Source organism: Gobius niger (genome assembly GCF_951799975.1).
Source record: "Gobius niger genome assembly, chromosome: 14".
In the NCBI taxonomy this organism is placed as follows: Eukaryota; Metazoa; Chordata; class Actinopteri; order Gobiiformes; family Gobiidae; genus Gobius; species Gobius niger.
This window is the reverse complement of record NC_136865.1, coordinates 18,395,042-18,411,015: the sequence shown is the minus strand read 5'-3', so window position 1 is coordinate 18,411,015 and position 15,974 is coordinate 18,395,042. Positions and strand designations below refer to the sequence as shown.

The 15,974-nt window shown below is 39.6% G+C and overlaps 1 protein-coding gene across 1 annotated transcript in view; it reads left to right on the top strand.

Moving 5' to 3' along the window:
* LOC306974403 (CUB and sushi domain-containing protein 3-like) overlaps positions 1–15,974 on the top strand; it is a 383,839-nt gene that overhangs the window by 213,324 nt on the left and 154,541 nt on the right. Inside the window, exon 7 of the mRNA XM_079571635.1 lies at positions 13,550–13,627. Coding sequence (XP_079427761.1) covers positions 13,550–13,627 — 78 coding nt within the window. The remainder of the gene's footprint in view (positions 1–13,549; positions 13,628–15,974) is intronic.

Here is a 15,974-nt window from a genome sequence, read left to right as displayed (position 1 = left end):
CACAGCTTGTTCCCAAGTACAAGTTTACAGCTGTGTAGTGTTCAAGGTGTGAATGATATAAACCGTTCCCTTGAGCAAAGCATTGAAGCCCAGCAGCTTGGCTTCGTTTGAAGCATGAGAAGTTTGTTCTGACTTTCTCTCCCTGAGCTGCAGCTCCCAGACTGTTCTGCAAAGAAAGGAGTGAAAATACTGATGGTATTATATTTCACAGTTTCTGTGAAGGTTGAATTAAGGTTTGCATGGAAATGTGCGGGGTAGAAAGATCATCACTCAATGTGGGTGTATCTTATAGTATCTTTATCTTCTTCTTCTTATAGTATCTATGTTTAAACTCTATGTTCTTATACCACTCAATAGCTCCTTTGCAAAAGTCAATCCACAGAGATTGTTCATTAAACTGAACAATCGGTAGGCCATACCGCCTTTGCTATGCCCAATCCCGTCAGACCTTGGAAGCTAAGCAGGGAAGGGCCTAGCAGGACTTGATGGGAGACCGTTTGGAAACACCAGGAAGCCTAGCGAATATAGTGTGTGAGTGAGTGGTGGAGGTCGGAGGGGCCGATGGCGCAGACTGGTTGCCTCGCTTCCGTCAGTCTACCCCAGGGCAGCTGTGGCTACAATAGTGGCTTACCGCCACCGAGTATGGAGTGAATGAATAGTGCAATGTAAAGCGTCTTTGAGTGTCCAGAAAAGCGCTATATAAAACCAATGCATTATTACATTATTATTATAAACTATTGTGTATTGTGTAGGAGGGTATAAAATCATATCATCTAACAAAGCAGTATGTATTCAAATCTTGTTTTGTTCATTCATTCATTTATTTACGTTTTTATGCAAGTATATGTATAATTTGCCCCAGTTTGGTAAATGACCAAAGAAGCCTCAGACTTTACCATTTAAATGAAGAAGTTCGTCTTGCTCAACTACCCTCCTCAGCTAGTTTAATGCTACACCGTGTGATGAGTTTCGGCTGGTTATCAATTTGAGACAAATCCAAAAAAGTCCAGTCAGTCACCATGAAGAATTGGCCACGTTCCATCGAACGAGTCAGTCAGTACTGTACAATCGATAAGCTTTTGCCAGCAGCTCCATTTACTGTGCGTATTTAAGTCCGAACACCGAGAAATAATGCCCCACTCTTATTAATGAACATTAGTGCTGCACAGAGTGTGGGAGGAGGATAAAGGGAACCTGGCACCGCTGCAAAGTCAGGGTGTCAGTGTCCACCTGCAAACAGCATGAAGCACCTCTGAATCTATTATAGGCCTGAACTCAGAGATACCATCATATTTCTGAGGTAGTACCAAAGGAATGGTTGATTTACAGTCGGCTATGAGGCTGTATTTATAATGTGCAGGGTCTTCTGAGGATAACTGGGCCATAATCTATTATTTCTGATATTAGCCTGAAGAAAGATTGTTAATATAGAATTAATATAGATTTTAAAAACACCTGGATGGTTCGGTGTTATTTGGAGCTGAGGCGTGGCACATAAAAATGATGACCAAAATTGCATGCAAATTAAGCTTTTATCTCGTCTTTGCTGTTGACGGAAGTAGCTCCACCTGTTGCTTTGAAGCAGATGTCCTTGTTTCCCCTTTCAACATATGTCAACAGCGAAATCACAAGTAAGAGCAGATAATAGTGAGTTTGAATCCCTGTCATAATGTTCAAATGACAGCCTGGCAAACATAATTACTACCATGCAGTTAACCAAATGGTTCAAAATCTGGATATTCTTCTTTTTTTTTTGTTCCATCTGCAGGGAACAATAAAGTGGATATCTCATTGCAGTTTAAATGTGGATTCGTTGTCACTTTCATTAGTCTCTTAGTATATTTAGTGTTATCATGCATGTGGATCCCCCCCTCTGTAACTGCCCCGTCTTTAACGCTGTTGTGGAGCAGTGGGCGACCACAATGGGGAACTACACAGCACCAATGTCCAGATCTTTGGTCTGGACTGTCTAGCTGGATGATTTTCCTACTGTGCATGTTTTGGATTGTACCACTTGTAAACGTAGAATGCTCAACAAATACTTTCCACTATTCATTTGATAAATGTCATGCCAGACATGTTGGATGAGCAGACTCTGACAATCCTCGTCATCGGCTTATTAATATTCAAGGCGGTGTCTCTAAATAAATCAATAGTCTGCTCAAACATTCAAAATTTGATGTTTAGAAAGCAAATTTTCTCTCAACATCAGCATAATTCAAATGTCACTGCATATTTGTAAGACAGTGCATCTTCACCTTGACCCTGTGACTGTTTTACCAATGGCCGATGCACATTCACAAAGCACTGATTCATGTAAAACAGGTCAGATTGAAATGTATGTTACTTTCCCCTAACAGCGCGACGGTCATCAGCTCAAGCTTCCTCGACCAAGGGCCTGTCCCGGGTTTGTTTGTTCCCTGGCATGACATAACAGAACTAAATCTGATATTACAGAAGCAAACTATCCCTTCATCCAGAGACATGCCAGCATTGTTGGTTGATTCGTTCAACACACATGGATTTATGAAGAACTGAGCTTGGGCAAATGTAAGCAGACGGCAACAGTTACAGTAGCTCAACACACTCTGTCTTCACAATATTGCTCAATGCATTTATTTTTGCTCAGTTGTTTGTGACCACATAACAAAGTATCATCCACAAACACAATTATAGTCATTACAGAGCGGAATAAAAGAATAAAAGATGAACATCATGTATTTGGGCAGCAGTGAGAGATCAATTAGAGTCCCTTTGGTGAAGCATCAGTCGATTTTACTCAATTCATGTTTTGTTTTTTTCACTTTATTTTACAACACAATACAGCAAAATCAAATTCATGCTTAAAATGTCATGTGGTTCTGGTATGTCTTTTCTTATAATCAGGGCTCAGTGGTTCACACTTTTCACACTACCTGGTTGAGAGACTGCACTTAGTTGCCTGCGAAAGCCAGAGTTAGAGATGCACAGATCCAGCTTTTATCTGCCGATATCCGATATTTACTGATGCCAAGAGACATTCTTTAAAGTGTCTCCTTTCCCCATTTTAAGATCAATAAAGTCATATTTTGTTGTCATGATGTTGATAAACTAATGGATAAACATTACACATGAATCACTGGACTTTTCTACACTAAATATCCTTGGGTATATGACAGGCTTTAGTTACATTAATATAAACAACTCACATAAAATTATCTGATCATTACAAATATGTTAGATCAGTTATTTCTAACTAAAATACAAACACTTGGCTTCAGCAGTGGTTGTTTTATTGTCTTAGGCTTCTTTAGGTATTTCTATCATAGTTTCTGATCCAGCCTTGCTTAGTTTTTGTTAGCATTAGCAATCACCCGAGAGCTTTAGCATGCTATTGCTAGTGCTGCATTTTGCGCAGCGATCAAAAATACATTTGCGGAGGTAAAAACTAGTTCAATGTTCTTAGCTTTAAAACGATATACAGCATGCCCATATTCACTTCGATTTAGGTGGTAAAATTTGTGTTTTGAAGGCGTTGAGAGCCAAAACTGGTATCGGATATTTGTAGCCGATATCCGATATCGTATTTTTTCCAGCATCGGCTCCGATGTCCGATCGGTGCTTCCCTTGCCAGAGTGTATACATACTTTTTGCATGTGCTAAAACGTCCTTCACACATTTCGCCTTTCTTGTCCACATGTGTGTCAGGTATCACCAGTCTGCCTCCCCCTTAGGCGCGGTCTACCAATCACACTCCTCCATCATCCCTCCTCATTACGTATTCATGAGCGCGTGTGTCTGCTGTGCTGTGATTGGCTCCTAATGAACAGCTGACGGCATTATCAGTCAGCCATGGCGACGTGTAAGTCAAACACGCGTATAGAAAAGATATGGGGACATTGATCAACCCAGGGAAGCAAGACAGTGCAGCCCCTTAGGGAGGCTGACACATTGGATATTATTGATAACGTATGGCGCTTTTGCATAGGTTGATGATCAAGTATGCACCTCTTCAAATGCTAATAGCTTTGGTTAATTACAGGGTGTGGAAAAAAATAGAGCACCACGTAGTTTAGTTTTGTGTAAATAAATCCCCCGTCCTTTCGCTTGTCATCCGTGGATTAGACGCCATTATTCAAAGTGAGTAGAGGGAAGCGTCGGGCCTCGGGGGCTTAATACTAGCTCGTAAATCTACAAACCAACTCTTTATCATCTTTAATATTATTTTTAGGAGCTAGCATTGCCGCAATCTGAGTTTCATGTGGTGGAGGATCTGAGGATGTGGTTGTATCAAAAGGCAGTGAATGTGAATGAATGCAGCTAGTTTGCATAAGATTTCAATGGTAATGTCGTATGATTATTGGTTTGTGGTGAGAGAGGATTTCAAAATGGAGAAGGGAGAAGACAGACGCGGCGACGCGGACCAAACCATCAATTACGTTTGCAAATTGTGTTCATTAGAAATACCCTCAATAGGGATAATTATCTAAAAGAATAGTTGCTGAAGGAATATTTGCTTCATGTGTTTTCACTGACATTTAACTCCATTCAAAGCACTGTTTGTACTATACATCACATTTCCAGTACAAAAAATATATGTGTTACTGTTCTAATAGTCTGAGGTGCTTTTTGAGTTATTCCGTTGTATTCAAGTAATAGAAAGCACTCAATCAATACACTATACATTGTGTAATATTGTCAGTATAAGAGAGGTTTAAAAACATTATTATGGGTACCGTAGCATCAATATTGTGTGAAATATTGTCTATCTTAAAAAAAAATAACAGTAAGAAGTGGGAGGCTGGGCCGGCCAGGCTCTCAACAGGCCCTCTGCAGGCAGCAGTGGCAATGACACTTCGTAAAACAGTAGAGAAAAGCTTTCACTTTCAGCCAACAACATGCAATGGTGCTGTTATAAACATGCTTGTGTGAAATGTGTGAAAGTGATGGATACACAGTGCTTCACTAGTAGAAGAAGAAATGAGCCATGAGAACAGGATGCTCAAAAATGTTATAATCTGGTTCTAAGCACTAAAATGTTGGTTTTGCATAATAACATAATTACAATATGTAAAACTAAGATGCCTTAAGGTTTTAGTTTTTGACAGTAATTGTGTCAGTAATTTTCCTTTTTTATTGTAATGAATAACTATGTCATGCCTATACAAGTATAGCATCCAGCTCAGTATTTGACTCATAAAGTACATAGCAAGTCTGTTTTCATATTGCAGCTTTCTGTAGTGAATCAGCACAATGCATGTTTTGGGGCTGTTTTTACAAATCCTTCCACAATAATTCAGACTTGTGAATAAACAAGTCGTGCGTAGAGAATATTTTGCTTCCTCACGTGGGCGCGTTTAAATTAAACTGGAGGCGCCCTGCCCATATCCTGCGTCTTCAATCAAAAGTATGCGATGCCTGTCTGTTCCAATCATCTCCATAGAGAATGCCTCAGTGTTCAATCCACCGTGCCCAAAATTTGGGAAATCCAGATGCTATTGTGGAAGTGTGACTAAATAGGTGAGTCAGTGATTTGGATACAGGCTTAGGTAGAGGAGCTCAAACTGAAAATCCAATACTGTTTAAAGCCCATTCATTTGGTTTCCTTCATACAAAACTGTGAAAAAGAGGAGGGAGGTGTGAAAATGCTTTAATAAATACTGATGTTTTGGTCAGGTCAGTTTCGGGCCAAGCAGAAAATAGTTATTTGTACTGTTAAAAACATTTCAATTCTAAACAAATCTTTATCATTGAGTGATATGGGCTGGGAATTATGTATTGCATAATACGAAATCAAAATTTTGTAGTTTTTAATTATGTTGTATTAAAAACAAGTTTGCTTCCTATTAAACAGCTGTGTGCTTATCACAGTGATATTGTGATAAGCACACAGGATTGGATTGGTTTGCCAACTCATTTTTTTCTGATATGGATTATTCCACCTGCTGCCAGCATAGGGCCTTCAATCAAGTGTCTAAAAATAATGGATTTGTTCTTATAGTGTCTTTTTCATATATTCATCATTTAAAGTTATAAAATGTGGAATATCAATGCAGTATGTGCCTCCATTTATGGGCATTATTACAGGTTTAATCTGACTTTATGTGGAACTGGTAGTACATTCCCTCCACAATGACAGACCTTTCTTAATGCACATAAATCACAGTACTGTATTAGGTTGAATCACATTTTGATGTATGATTTGTTGTGTTTAGCTACAGATTTTGTGTTCCCTCTGTTACTAGTAAACCATACAGCAGTGGTGTGAAATATTGCCTGTATAACTTTATAAATAGGGTTTACTTAACTGCAGCTGCCCCTCCATCTGCTGCATGCTGCTCGTAGGCTGAATATTAGCGCTGGTGTATTTAACTTTGATGCATGTTCGCGCAGGACGAGTTTTATGTCCATTTTAACATACCCTGAAGTATAGTCACTACTCTAAGAAGCAACAACACACATTCTCCATAAAGTATGCATAAAGAACAGATAGTCACAGCAACTAAGACAGGCAGGTAAATGCCACCATTGTAAGATTGAAATTAGCAGGCCAATCTAATATCACAATCTTATTTTGAGATATAATAGAGATAGACAGACTGTAACATGCAGGAGGCTAGTCCTTCAGGCAGGAACTCTTGACCACAATACAAAGACTGCCCTTAGAAGACTAAGTAGTAGCTATACTCTGTTCAGATTGAAGTGCAAGGCTCCATTCTGTTCTCTCACAACAACCATCTCTCTTCATATATCAATCTCCGCTTTTGTTTGTTTGTATACTTTATTGTCCCCGTAGGGAAATTTGTCCCCTGCATTTAACCCATCCTTTGTAAGGAGCAGTGGTCGACGGCAGTGCCGCGCCCGGGGACCCATCTCCATGATGTGGAGCCAGGCTGATGGTCAGAATCACCTGGCTGGAGGATTCATCTATTGCACATGTTTTTAGTGGTAGGGGAAACCGGAGTACCTGGAGGAAACCTACTCAGACATGGGGAGAACATGCAAACTCCATACAGAAAGGCCCCGTCCTGGTGGGAATTGAACCCGGGACCTTCTAGCTGTGAAGCGGAGGCGCTACCGTGCCGCTTCGGTCTTCCACAAGGCCACTTGAGGCACCCACCCTGAGTTTATTATCATCCAAACCACAATAAGATGTCAATGTCCTTCAAATGTAAAATCTACCCAGGTCGAATAGAGAAACTCAACATCTTCATCTTTGGTATCATACCTCCGTCCTATCCACACTCAAACTGCAATAGCAGTTTTTTGCAAGCAACTGAGTATTTTGATTAATTTTGTTGAAATGTAACAGTACTCGTTCTTACCGGGTTCAAACTTATCAATCTCAGGGACTGGCATTAACATTTGCTAAACATGGGTTGATTTCTGTTTTGGCGTATACTTCCACGAGACACTTTTGCCGTATGATTTTTCTATTCTAGGCCAAGAGATATCATGTTATACTGTATATTTTTTGGTGCATAACCTAAAGTAAGTGATACAATTGTAGCCAGTAAAAGCATCAAGTGGGTAGTGACGTTTGAAAAAGACAGTGACAAGTGAACAACAAGCCCCCTTGAGTGTACTACTGTATCTTTAAATGGGCCTAGCTCTTCTTCAAGCTTCCACTGTGCGTGCTCTGACCTAAAAACAGTTCGTGAGTGGGGGATGAATCACTGCTCTTAAACATGATACATTGCATTAAGAGGAAAGCCTTTTATCATTATCAAAACGTGAAATTGGGGAGGTGCTCCATCAGACTTGCTACCTCCTCGCCTTGCATCTTGCTGACACATAAGGGAAATAGCGCTGTTGTGTAGGTGGGTTTCAAGAAGGAAAAATGTTTTGCATATGGCAGAGAGACAAGTGCAACAGCTGCGGTACCAGAGTTCCACCGAGCAGTCTCATTAATAAGACACAATAATTCCCTCAAAAAGGACCCTGCAGATGTAAGCACCAGGTTACAGGTTGACAATATCCTATTTCAAGGCTGTTAATTAAAGGAATAGGCCACCGTTTTTATATACTAAGATATGTTCTTACCTCACTTTAGTCGAGTTAATATATCCCCGTCTGGTCATTGTCCGCGCGCTCTGTCACGCAAACGGAGCACATACGCAGCCTCTCCCATATGTGACATAGCTCCGAAAAAGCTCACGATAGAAGCTACCAAGCTCTTCCACGTGTTCCCTATTTAAATAAAGTTACGTGAAGTGTTTTCATGCGAAGTATATTTACACAGAAATGTAACGTGTCGATTTTATAAGCAAATAAAAAGGGGGACTATATTGTGAGGCGTAATGATACGAGGAGTAAAACGTCCGCGCAGTAACTCCTAAAGGTTATTGACGGAAGTGAGCGGGGGAAGTCTTTAGGAGTTACTACGCGGACGCTGTGCTCCTCGTATCATTACGCCTCACAATATAGTCCCCCTTTTTATTTGCTTATAAAATCGACACGTTACATTTCTGTGTAAATATACTTCGCATGAAAACACTTCACGTAACTTTATTTAAATAGGGAACACGTGGAAGAGCTTGGTAGCTTCTATCGTGAGCTTTTTCGGAGCTATGTCACATATGGGAGAGGCTGCGTATGTGCTCCGTTTGCGTGACAGAGCGCGCGGACAATGACCAGACGGGGATATATTAACTCGACTAAAGTGAGGTAAGAACATATCTTAGTATATAAAAACGGTGGCCTATTCCTTTAAATGCAAATGAAATGTATTTGCTTTGAGTTTATTTTTATGTATGTAAATAAAATAAATAGTGCTGTCAATCGATTCAAATGTTAAATAGTGATTAATATCATGAATGTCATAGTTAAGTTGCTATTAATCATAAATTAATCGCACATTTTTATCTATTCTAAATGTCCCTTGAATTATCATTTTAATACTCTAATGCTCTTATCAGGAACGTCAAATATACAACAAACTTGTGGTGCTGGTGAGTCTATCCATGTCTTATCCATAAATGCCACTCATTGTAGGCTGTGTTTTCCTGAATGTCCAGTTGTATGGGGCAAACATATCATTAGCATGTTTTGTTTTCACGACTTTACATGTTTAGATGCCGAGAGCCTTTTTGCTCCAAATGCGAGCACGACAACAGCAGTGCCAAAGCACATGCGTAACAGGCGTGCACATGTGATGAAAATAGCAGCGAGAAGCAAGACCCAGCTGCAATAACAAGGAGGCAGCTTCTTACTGACCTGAGGAGAGCAGCTTCTTAGCGTCAGGTAAAGGCTGCTCCACTAACAGTTCCACACTTCATTTTGTTGGTGGTAAAAGTGGTAAAAGTAAAGCCTCATTATAATTTCTGCTCCTCGTTTCTTGATAAGTCCATGAGCAATTTCAAACCAACAAGTGTGTCAACAAATTGATACGAATTCATTGTGCAATGGGCTATATGCACAGTGACCCCACGTGATTTCCGCCTGGACAGTCAGCCAGAGGCTGTCCTTCCTGTCTGTCATCTCTTCCCATTAAAAATTAGCAGGTCCCACAGAAATGAAGCAATAGCTTAAGATTTGGTAAAGGACAGCGAGTAAAAGTTCGGATGTGACAGGAGCAGGTTAAAAAATATTACGTGAGACGCAACGACTTCACTGGAGGAAACCTCCGTGTTCATAACGGTGGATGTTTTTGTCTTGAAGCTAACGCGGCTAACAAAATAAAAAATAAAAGTAGCGCAAAGTTTTGAACGAGCCTGCGCAAAAAAGAATCGTCCTGTTAGTAGTTTAAATAATATTTACTTGTTTACATGTTATATTATCATTTTTCAACACTAGCCTTTAGCTCTAAGATAAAAGCTCCTACCTTACGACAGCTGGCGTTTCCTTTGGGTGCTGGATTCACAGCGAACATGATGTTTGTAATACGTTGCTGTGACTGTCCATCAGTAACTCGTTGTCCTTAACCAGATCCTGAGCTATCGCTATTTTTGTGTGGGAACCTGCTAATTGTGAACGTAAACGACCAGTGACAGGAAGTGCTGCGTCTGGCTGACTGTCCAGGAAGACGTCACGTGGGGAAACTGTGCATATAGCCTATAAAAAGATTATATTTTTAATTGTCTGTTAAGTTACAGAGTCACTATGTATTAACAGACCACAGGATAAGGTATAAAGGTATAAAGTATTTTATATGTTTTGTGGCCACTGTCATCATTTATTTTCTGTCTGTATTTATTTGACCTCTTCCCTGCATCAACTTATGAAATGCTAAAGCTGACGGGGATTTAAACGAGAATGAAGGTGGCCTTCACTAGTATTTATTATATTGGGTCATACTGTCCGGTCAAGCTACAGCTAGAACTTTAAGTGCCTCCAGGCCTGTTTGGATGTCCCTGAAAAATATAAAACAGTGGCTTAGTAATTTCCTACATATAAATTATTTGGTTTTGCTTTAGATGAAGGTGTGCTCATTAAGCAATAATAAAAATTAGTAATCATTTTAGGGTTGGCTATGAATATGCGTTTTTTTTTAATGGCCTAATGGTATGTTAACAGATAAAAATATAATATGCAGTGTGTTAATGCTTTACAAGCATATTATTAATACCTTATTAATACTTAACGACCACACCTTAATATAAAGCATTACCAATTATTGTAATAGTTCATAATGGTATTCATTACCACAACTATGTTTTTAAATGCTACGTTTTAACAGTGAACCGTTTTAATAATTGGTTTGACAAGAAACGTGAAAAGTGTCCCTGGTGACTGTTTTTGTCACACAAGCCTCTGTTGTGAAAAACAACAAAACATATAAACAAATTTAAATAAAAATGCCACCTTCATCTTAGCAGAAACCAATTTCGTGGTGAAAAATGATGAAACCAGAATGCCATTAGTCTTTAAAATGAAATAGAAAATTCCACTTTTGGTCTACCTTGACATTAATAAGGCATGGACCTATGGCTATAATTACAGTGTACCTTTATAGTTATGTTGCCGTCCGGAGTAAATTAATCATTAGGCTATTAACTGATGGTGCATTCATGTTGGCGAATAGGCACTGATGTATGCTCATGTATGTATCCTCCCCCTGGTAAAACATGGGGTAATTGAGGCCCATTAGCTCGTATGTAATTTGTCATCATTCACATCATTATAAAAGAGTTTGTGCCAGCCTTTCCATCACAGCGTCTTTGTTGAGGTCATTTGTCAGTGTGTTTGTCATGCAGGACATGATATATTTGTGCTTATGCATCCATTATTTATGACACTAATGCTTTCATTTGTTCTGACTGGCCAGAGAAAAACAAAAGAGTCAGACTGTGATGGTGCAGAAGTTAAATATAGTGCACTAATAGCATCTATTCATTTGATGTTTTCATTACTGCTGATAAGGCGTGGGACATTGGATATGGGATATAGATATGATATTTATATCTCATCATTTGTTATTTTTGGCATAATGAGACCTATTATTATGGATGCACCGATAACACGTTTTCTAAAACCGATACGAGTACGAGTACTTTGATTTAAGTACTTGCCGATACCGAATACCGATACGAGTACAAGGCATTTTCTTCAACTTACTTTTTTCACAGCAGATTGGTTTGTAATTAATTAATTTACTCATGTACATTTCCTTAAGTAAAGTAGGCTACACATTTAAGAGCAGTTATATTAGAATTGTGCTGATGCCATTTATTTTATTTTCAATCAATATCATTTTTTATTTTTATTGCACTGTCCATCATGGACAGAAAAGCCCATGTCCTAAAGCTCCCCAATGCCTGTGCTTTATTCATTTATGTATTTTTATTTAACAATAGTATGGAGATGTTACTTAAATGGTCCCTTTTCTCCTTTTCTTCAGTTCCGTGTAGATTTTCTTGTGTGTTTATAGCAACTTAGCTACAGCGTTTTTATTGTTCTGCTGCCGCTCATTTTCGCTCTATATGGACATGCTGTATCTCATCAATTTAATTTGGATTTTCTGAGGACTTTTTAGTCGCTGGGTTAGTTTTTCAGATGAATAAACCCCTGGGCATAAAACGGCGTCGGAATGGCCAAAACTGCTAGCCGCGAGTTAGCAACACTGCAGACTCCACGCTGCAGCACTAACAACATTAAGCTCTGGTTAAATCCAGCACAGACTCTGATTTAGAGAGCGCAGTCTGTAATAAAGTCAGCTCTGTGTGGATTATTGTATTTCCACTAAAGAATTCTCCAGTTTGTTGCTATCGCCTCTCCTCAGCTGAGAGGTGCACCTCGTAGGTGCGCTGGCCGCACGTCAAATGGTATCAGTTTCTGGTATCGGGACCTCATGAATGAGTACGAGTATGAGTACAAGCATGTGGTATCGGCCCGATACCCGATACTGGTATCGGTATCGGTGCATCCCTATCTATTATTAATATACCTTATTAATATACATATTTTGAGTTTTTGGTGCTCTGGCGCCTGCTCATACAACGCTCCTCCAATTTCCCCCAAGCTCCTCCTTCGGCTCCATTTAACCAAGAAGCGATCTCCCATTTTCTACCTGGCTCCTGCTTTGTAGTGTATCTTGTCCCTCTTTCCCAGAGCAACAAAAGGCAAAAACATCCAGCTTTCGGTTCACTACTTCAAAACAAAACAGTTCTGATACCCGTGCTGATGTCCGACAGCATCCATCCACGGAGACAGAGAGGCAGCGGCGGTATCCCATGATGAAAAGTATAGACACATGTTAAAGAAAAGAAATCCCTCTAGCAACTGCCCACCATCCCACATCCTGTCTACGAAAGGTCACACTTTGCTTGTGTTATGTATGCTTTTCCGATGTGTACCTATTTATCATTTTGTGTGCCGGGAACATAATGATATGCGCCCACGGGGAATTCTACAGCAGCAAACAGAAACCACACAGGCGGGGCATGGATGTTAACAGTCGCAGCTGCACGGTGCACACCGCAGCATTGCCAATATCACAAAAAGAGAAAGCGCACCCTGACTTGCAATCTTTCTTGGTCTCCTCTTCTCTTTGGCTGATTAAAGGGATCGGTTTGCTAACATGCCATTATCCCGAGCGCTTTGATTTCTGAGCCATACCGTTTTGATTGAGGCCCAGGATTTTGCTTTCGGAGCTGGCGCTTGTTGTTGAAAATATCATGCGATGTGTGGCGGGGGGTATGGATGTTTGTTAAAAATGAAAAAAATCTAACCAATCAAAAACAAGGGGTCAAAATCCTTCTGATTGGTTGGAGCAAATGGATTATTGTAAGTATTGTAAGGAGCTCAAAGCCATACTGCGTAACGTTTCACGTTGGAATGTTCCGCAGTGTGGCTTTAAGCTCCTGTCCCTTTGTATCTGTAGGTTTTAATTACTTTTGGAATGAAGTGAATAAGGGACTGGATCTTTGCAACTACAAAAAAAAAGTCCTTGCTCTATCTCAATTTTTCTTTTTTGACATTTTACATTTCCTTTGCTGGTTAACTGCTTATTTAGCTCTTCTTTCTCCCATCACTGTGAGAGAGAAGAATTTGTCATTGTTATCATTTGAATCCTTTTCCTTCTCTCAACCTAATTTTTTGTCCTCCTCTCCTTTGTGTTCTCCTTTTGCAGTGAAGCGATCAGTAGATTTTAAATCGCGGGGCGTTAAGTTATTCCCCGGCAAAGACTCCAGCAACAAGTTTTCAATATGTGAGTTCACATCTCAATGTCACTATGGCTTATGAACTAACATGTGATGGCTTGGTTTCGCTTGGACCTCTTCTTTTCACGTTTGCATTTTTGATTTGCATATTGACTCTTAAAAAGGCTGGAATTTCTAAAGCTATGTCATCAAAATATCGTCAAAATCCCTGTCAGAATGTGGTCCCAAAAAATGCCAGCCTTTGTAAGAGCTATGCTTGATTGCTGTGTTGTTTTGTGTATGTAATTTGGTCATGCTCTTTTGACTTTGCATGCTTTGCCACGGTTTGCTTTGCTATATTTAATCACTGCTTGTTCAGATTTGCATAACCACAGATGATTTTAAGCTTGCTGTTGGGCTTGTTCTGGGATATGTGGATCCACTCTTGATGCTGTTTTGCGAGGCCTCAAACTCTTTCATGTGTATAGTTACTACATATTAGCAAATTACTCAAATAATACGGCAATGTGATGCTAATAAGCTAATGGTCGTACCGAAATGGTCAAAATACTTAGCAAACCAAGACTGAGAGATTAGTTGAACAGTCCAAAAAAGATCAAAAAGTTGATAATCTGGTCTCTGTCGAAATATCGCAATGCAATTTGAGTGTTAGCTGTCATGAATCTCTTGTCATGGGTATCATGTATTTCAAAGAATGTGCTACATAGCTCAGTGGTTGTCAAACGTTTCACACCAAGCACCACCTCATGAAACACTTAAGTTCCGGACATTCTGACTAAACCAGTCAAAAATACAGCTATAAAACAGACTTAGCACTATAAAAGCCCAATCTTAACTGGTGGACTGAGGGATACATACTGTTACATACGGTTGCCCAATCTGGCAGATGAACCTGAGCACCTTCAGAAGAACCCCAAGAGCCACCAGTGGTACACAACCTATGGACTTTTCCTTATTTGATGACAATTTATTTAACAGCTTCTCACAGTAAACCTAAAGAACAAGAATAAGGCTTGATCTTATGTCTTATCTGACCTCAGTGGAGAAATCCTTACTGTTGTAAACCTGCTTGGTCTTCTACATCTGCAACCTTCCCATTTTCCAAGTGTTTAAATGGGCCTTTGTGAGTTGGAAAGACCATTGTGGCCTGCGGTTAACATATGTAAAGGCATAATTATAAAAGACAGCAAAAGAATATACATAAACTCAAGGCTAATACAATGTCAATATATTAAGATATTCCAGCAGAGTCCTTTTGAGTGGTAGCTTTCTTATTATTCATTCTGTGTCTGCGCCTTTCACTGACAAATGCACACAACCTTCATCTTCCCATTGTGAGTGAAGGTCACCATCTTTTTTTGCACCACAGAAATATTTCATGCTTCCCTCTGAGTTTAATTACAAACCGCATATAACTGCATTGTTTCTTTTGCTATTAGGCGCAACCTCTTGTGCATTGATGCTGCAAAGTGCAAAGCATACAGTATGTTAAAACCTGAGCACCAGCAAGGATGTCTCTAAAGGGCATGTTCAAATCAAAATGCAAGGACATGTATGTTTACATGTATAACTGGGAGTAAAAACCTTGAGTGTAAGTGCACAGAAAGTGCTAATGAAAATGTAAAAGTGAGGATCATAAGAAAGTATATTGAATTATGTTTAAGAGTTGTGTGGACGCTGTGCGCAATTTGCAAGCCACATAAGCCTATTATAAACTTAAATAAATACACATCCAACTCAGTTTTGTTTTTTATCTATTTTTTATTTTGTTGGTGGCATACATTTCAAACAAAATGGGTGACAGGGGGAAAGGTCAGAAGAGTTTACAACTACTTAAAATAATATCCAATCATATTATTATATATGTAACTGCAATAATAGCTTTTACTTTTCGCTTACTAGAGCAGATGTTACTCTATTTAATAAAATAGGGCAAAATATGATTTGTCAACCTTACATTCTGTTTTCACATTGTCACGCATTGTCCAAACTTGTTTTGTTTTAATCAATGTTGCATTGTGCATGATTGGTAATGGTGCTTTTCGATCTCTTCGGGACCTTGTTACGTCCTTCCTTGTTTGCTTGCCTGGGTAAGTGCTTGTGTGTGACCAGTTGAATATCTTAATAAGATTCTGTGGTTGGGTCAGAGTGTATTACCTATTCCCTGCTGATGTCCAGTGTGCACTTGTCCCAGTTCGCGTTAACATTTCTGTCGTCATGTTCTAGTGCGTGTTTGTGTAGTCCTGTTCTCTGTCTGCGCTGCTCTGCACTGATACTGTTACCAGTCCCTGTGATAGTGTTAATAGTCCAGATGGTCAAATTAGCCGCTTCAACAAAGCAACAAACTCTGTGCTCCAACAAGCACTTGAGTGCTCAAACACACCATGCCACCTG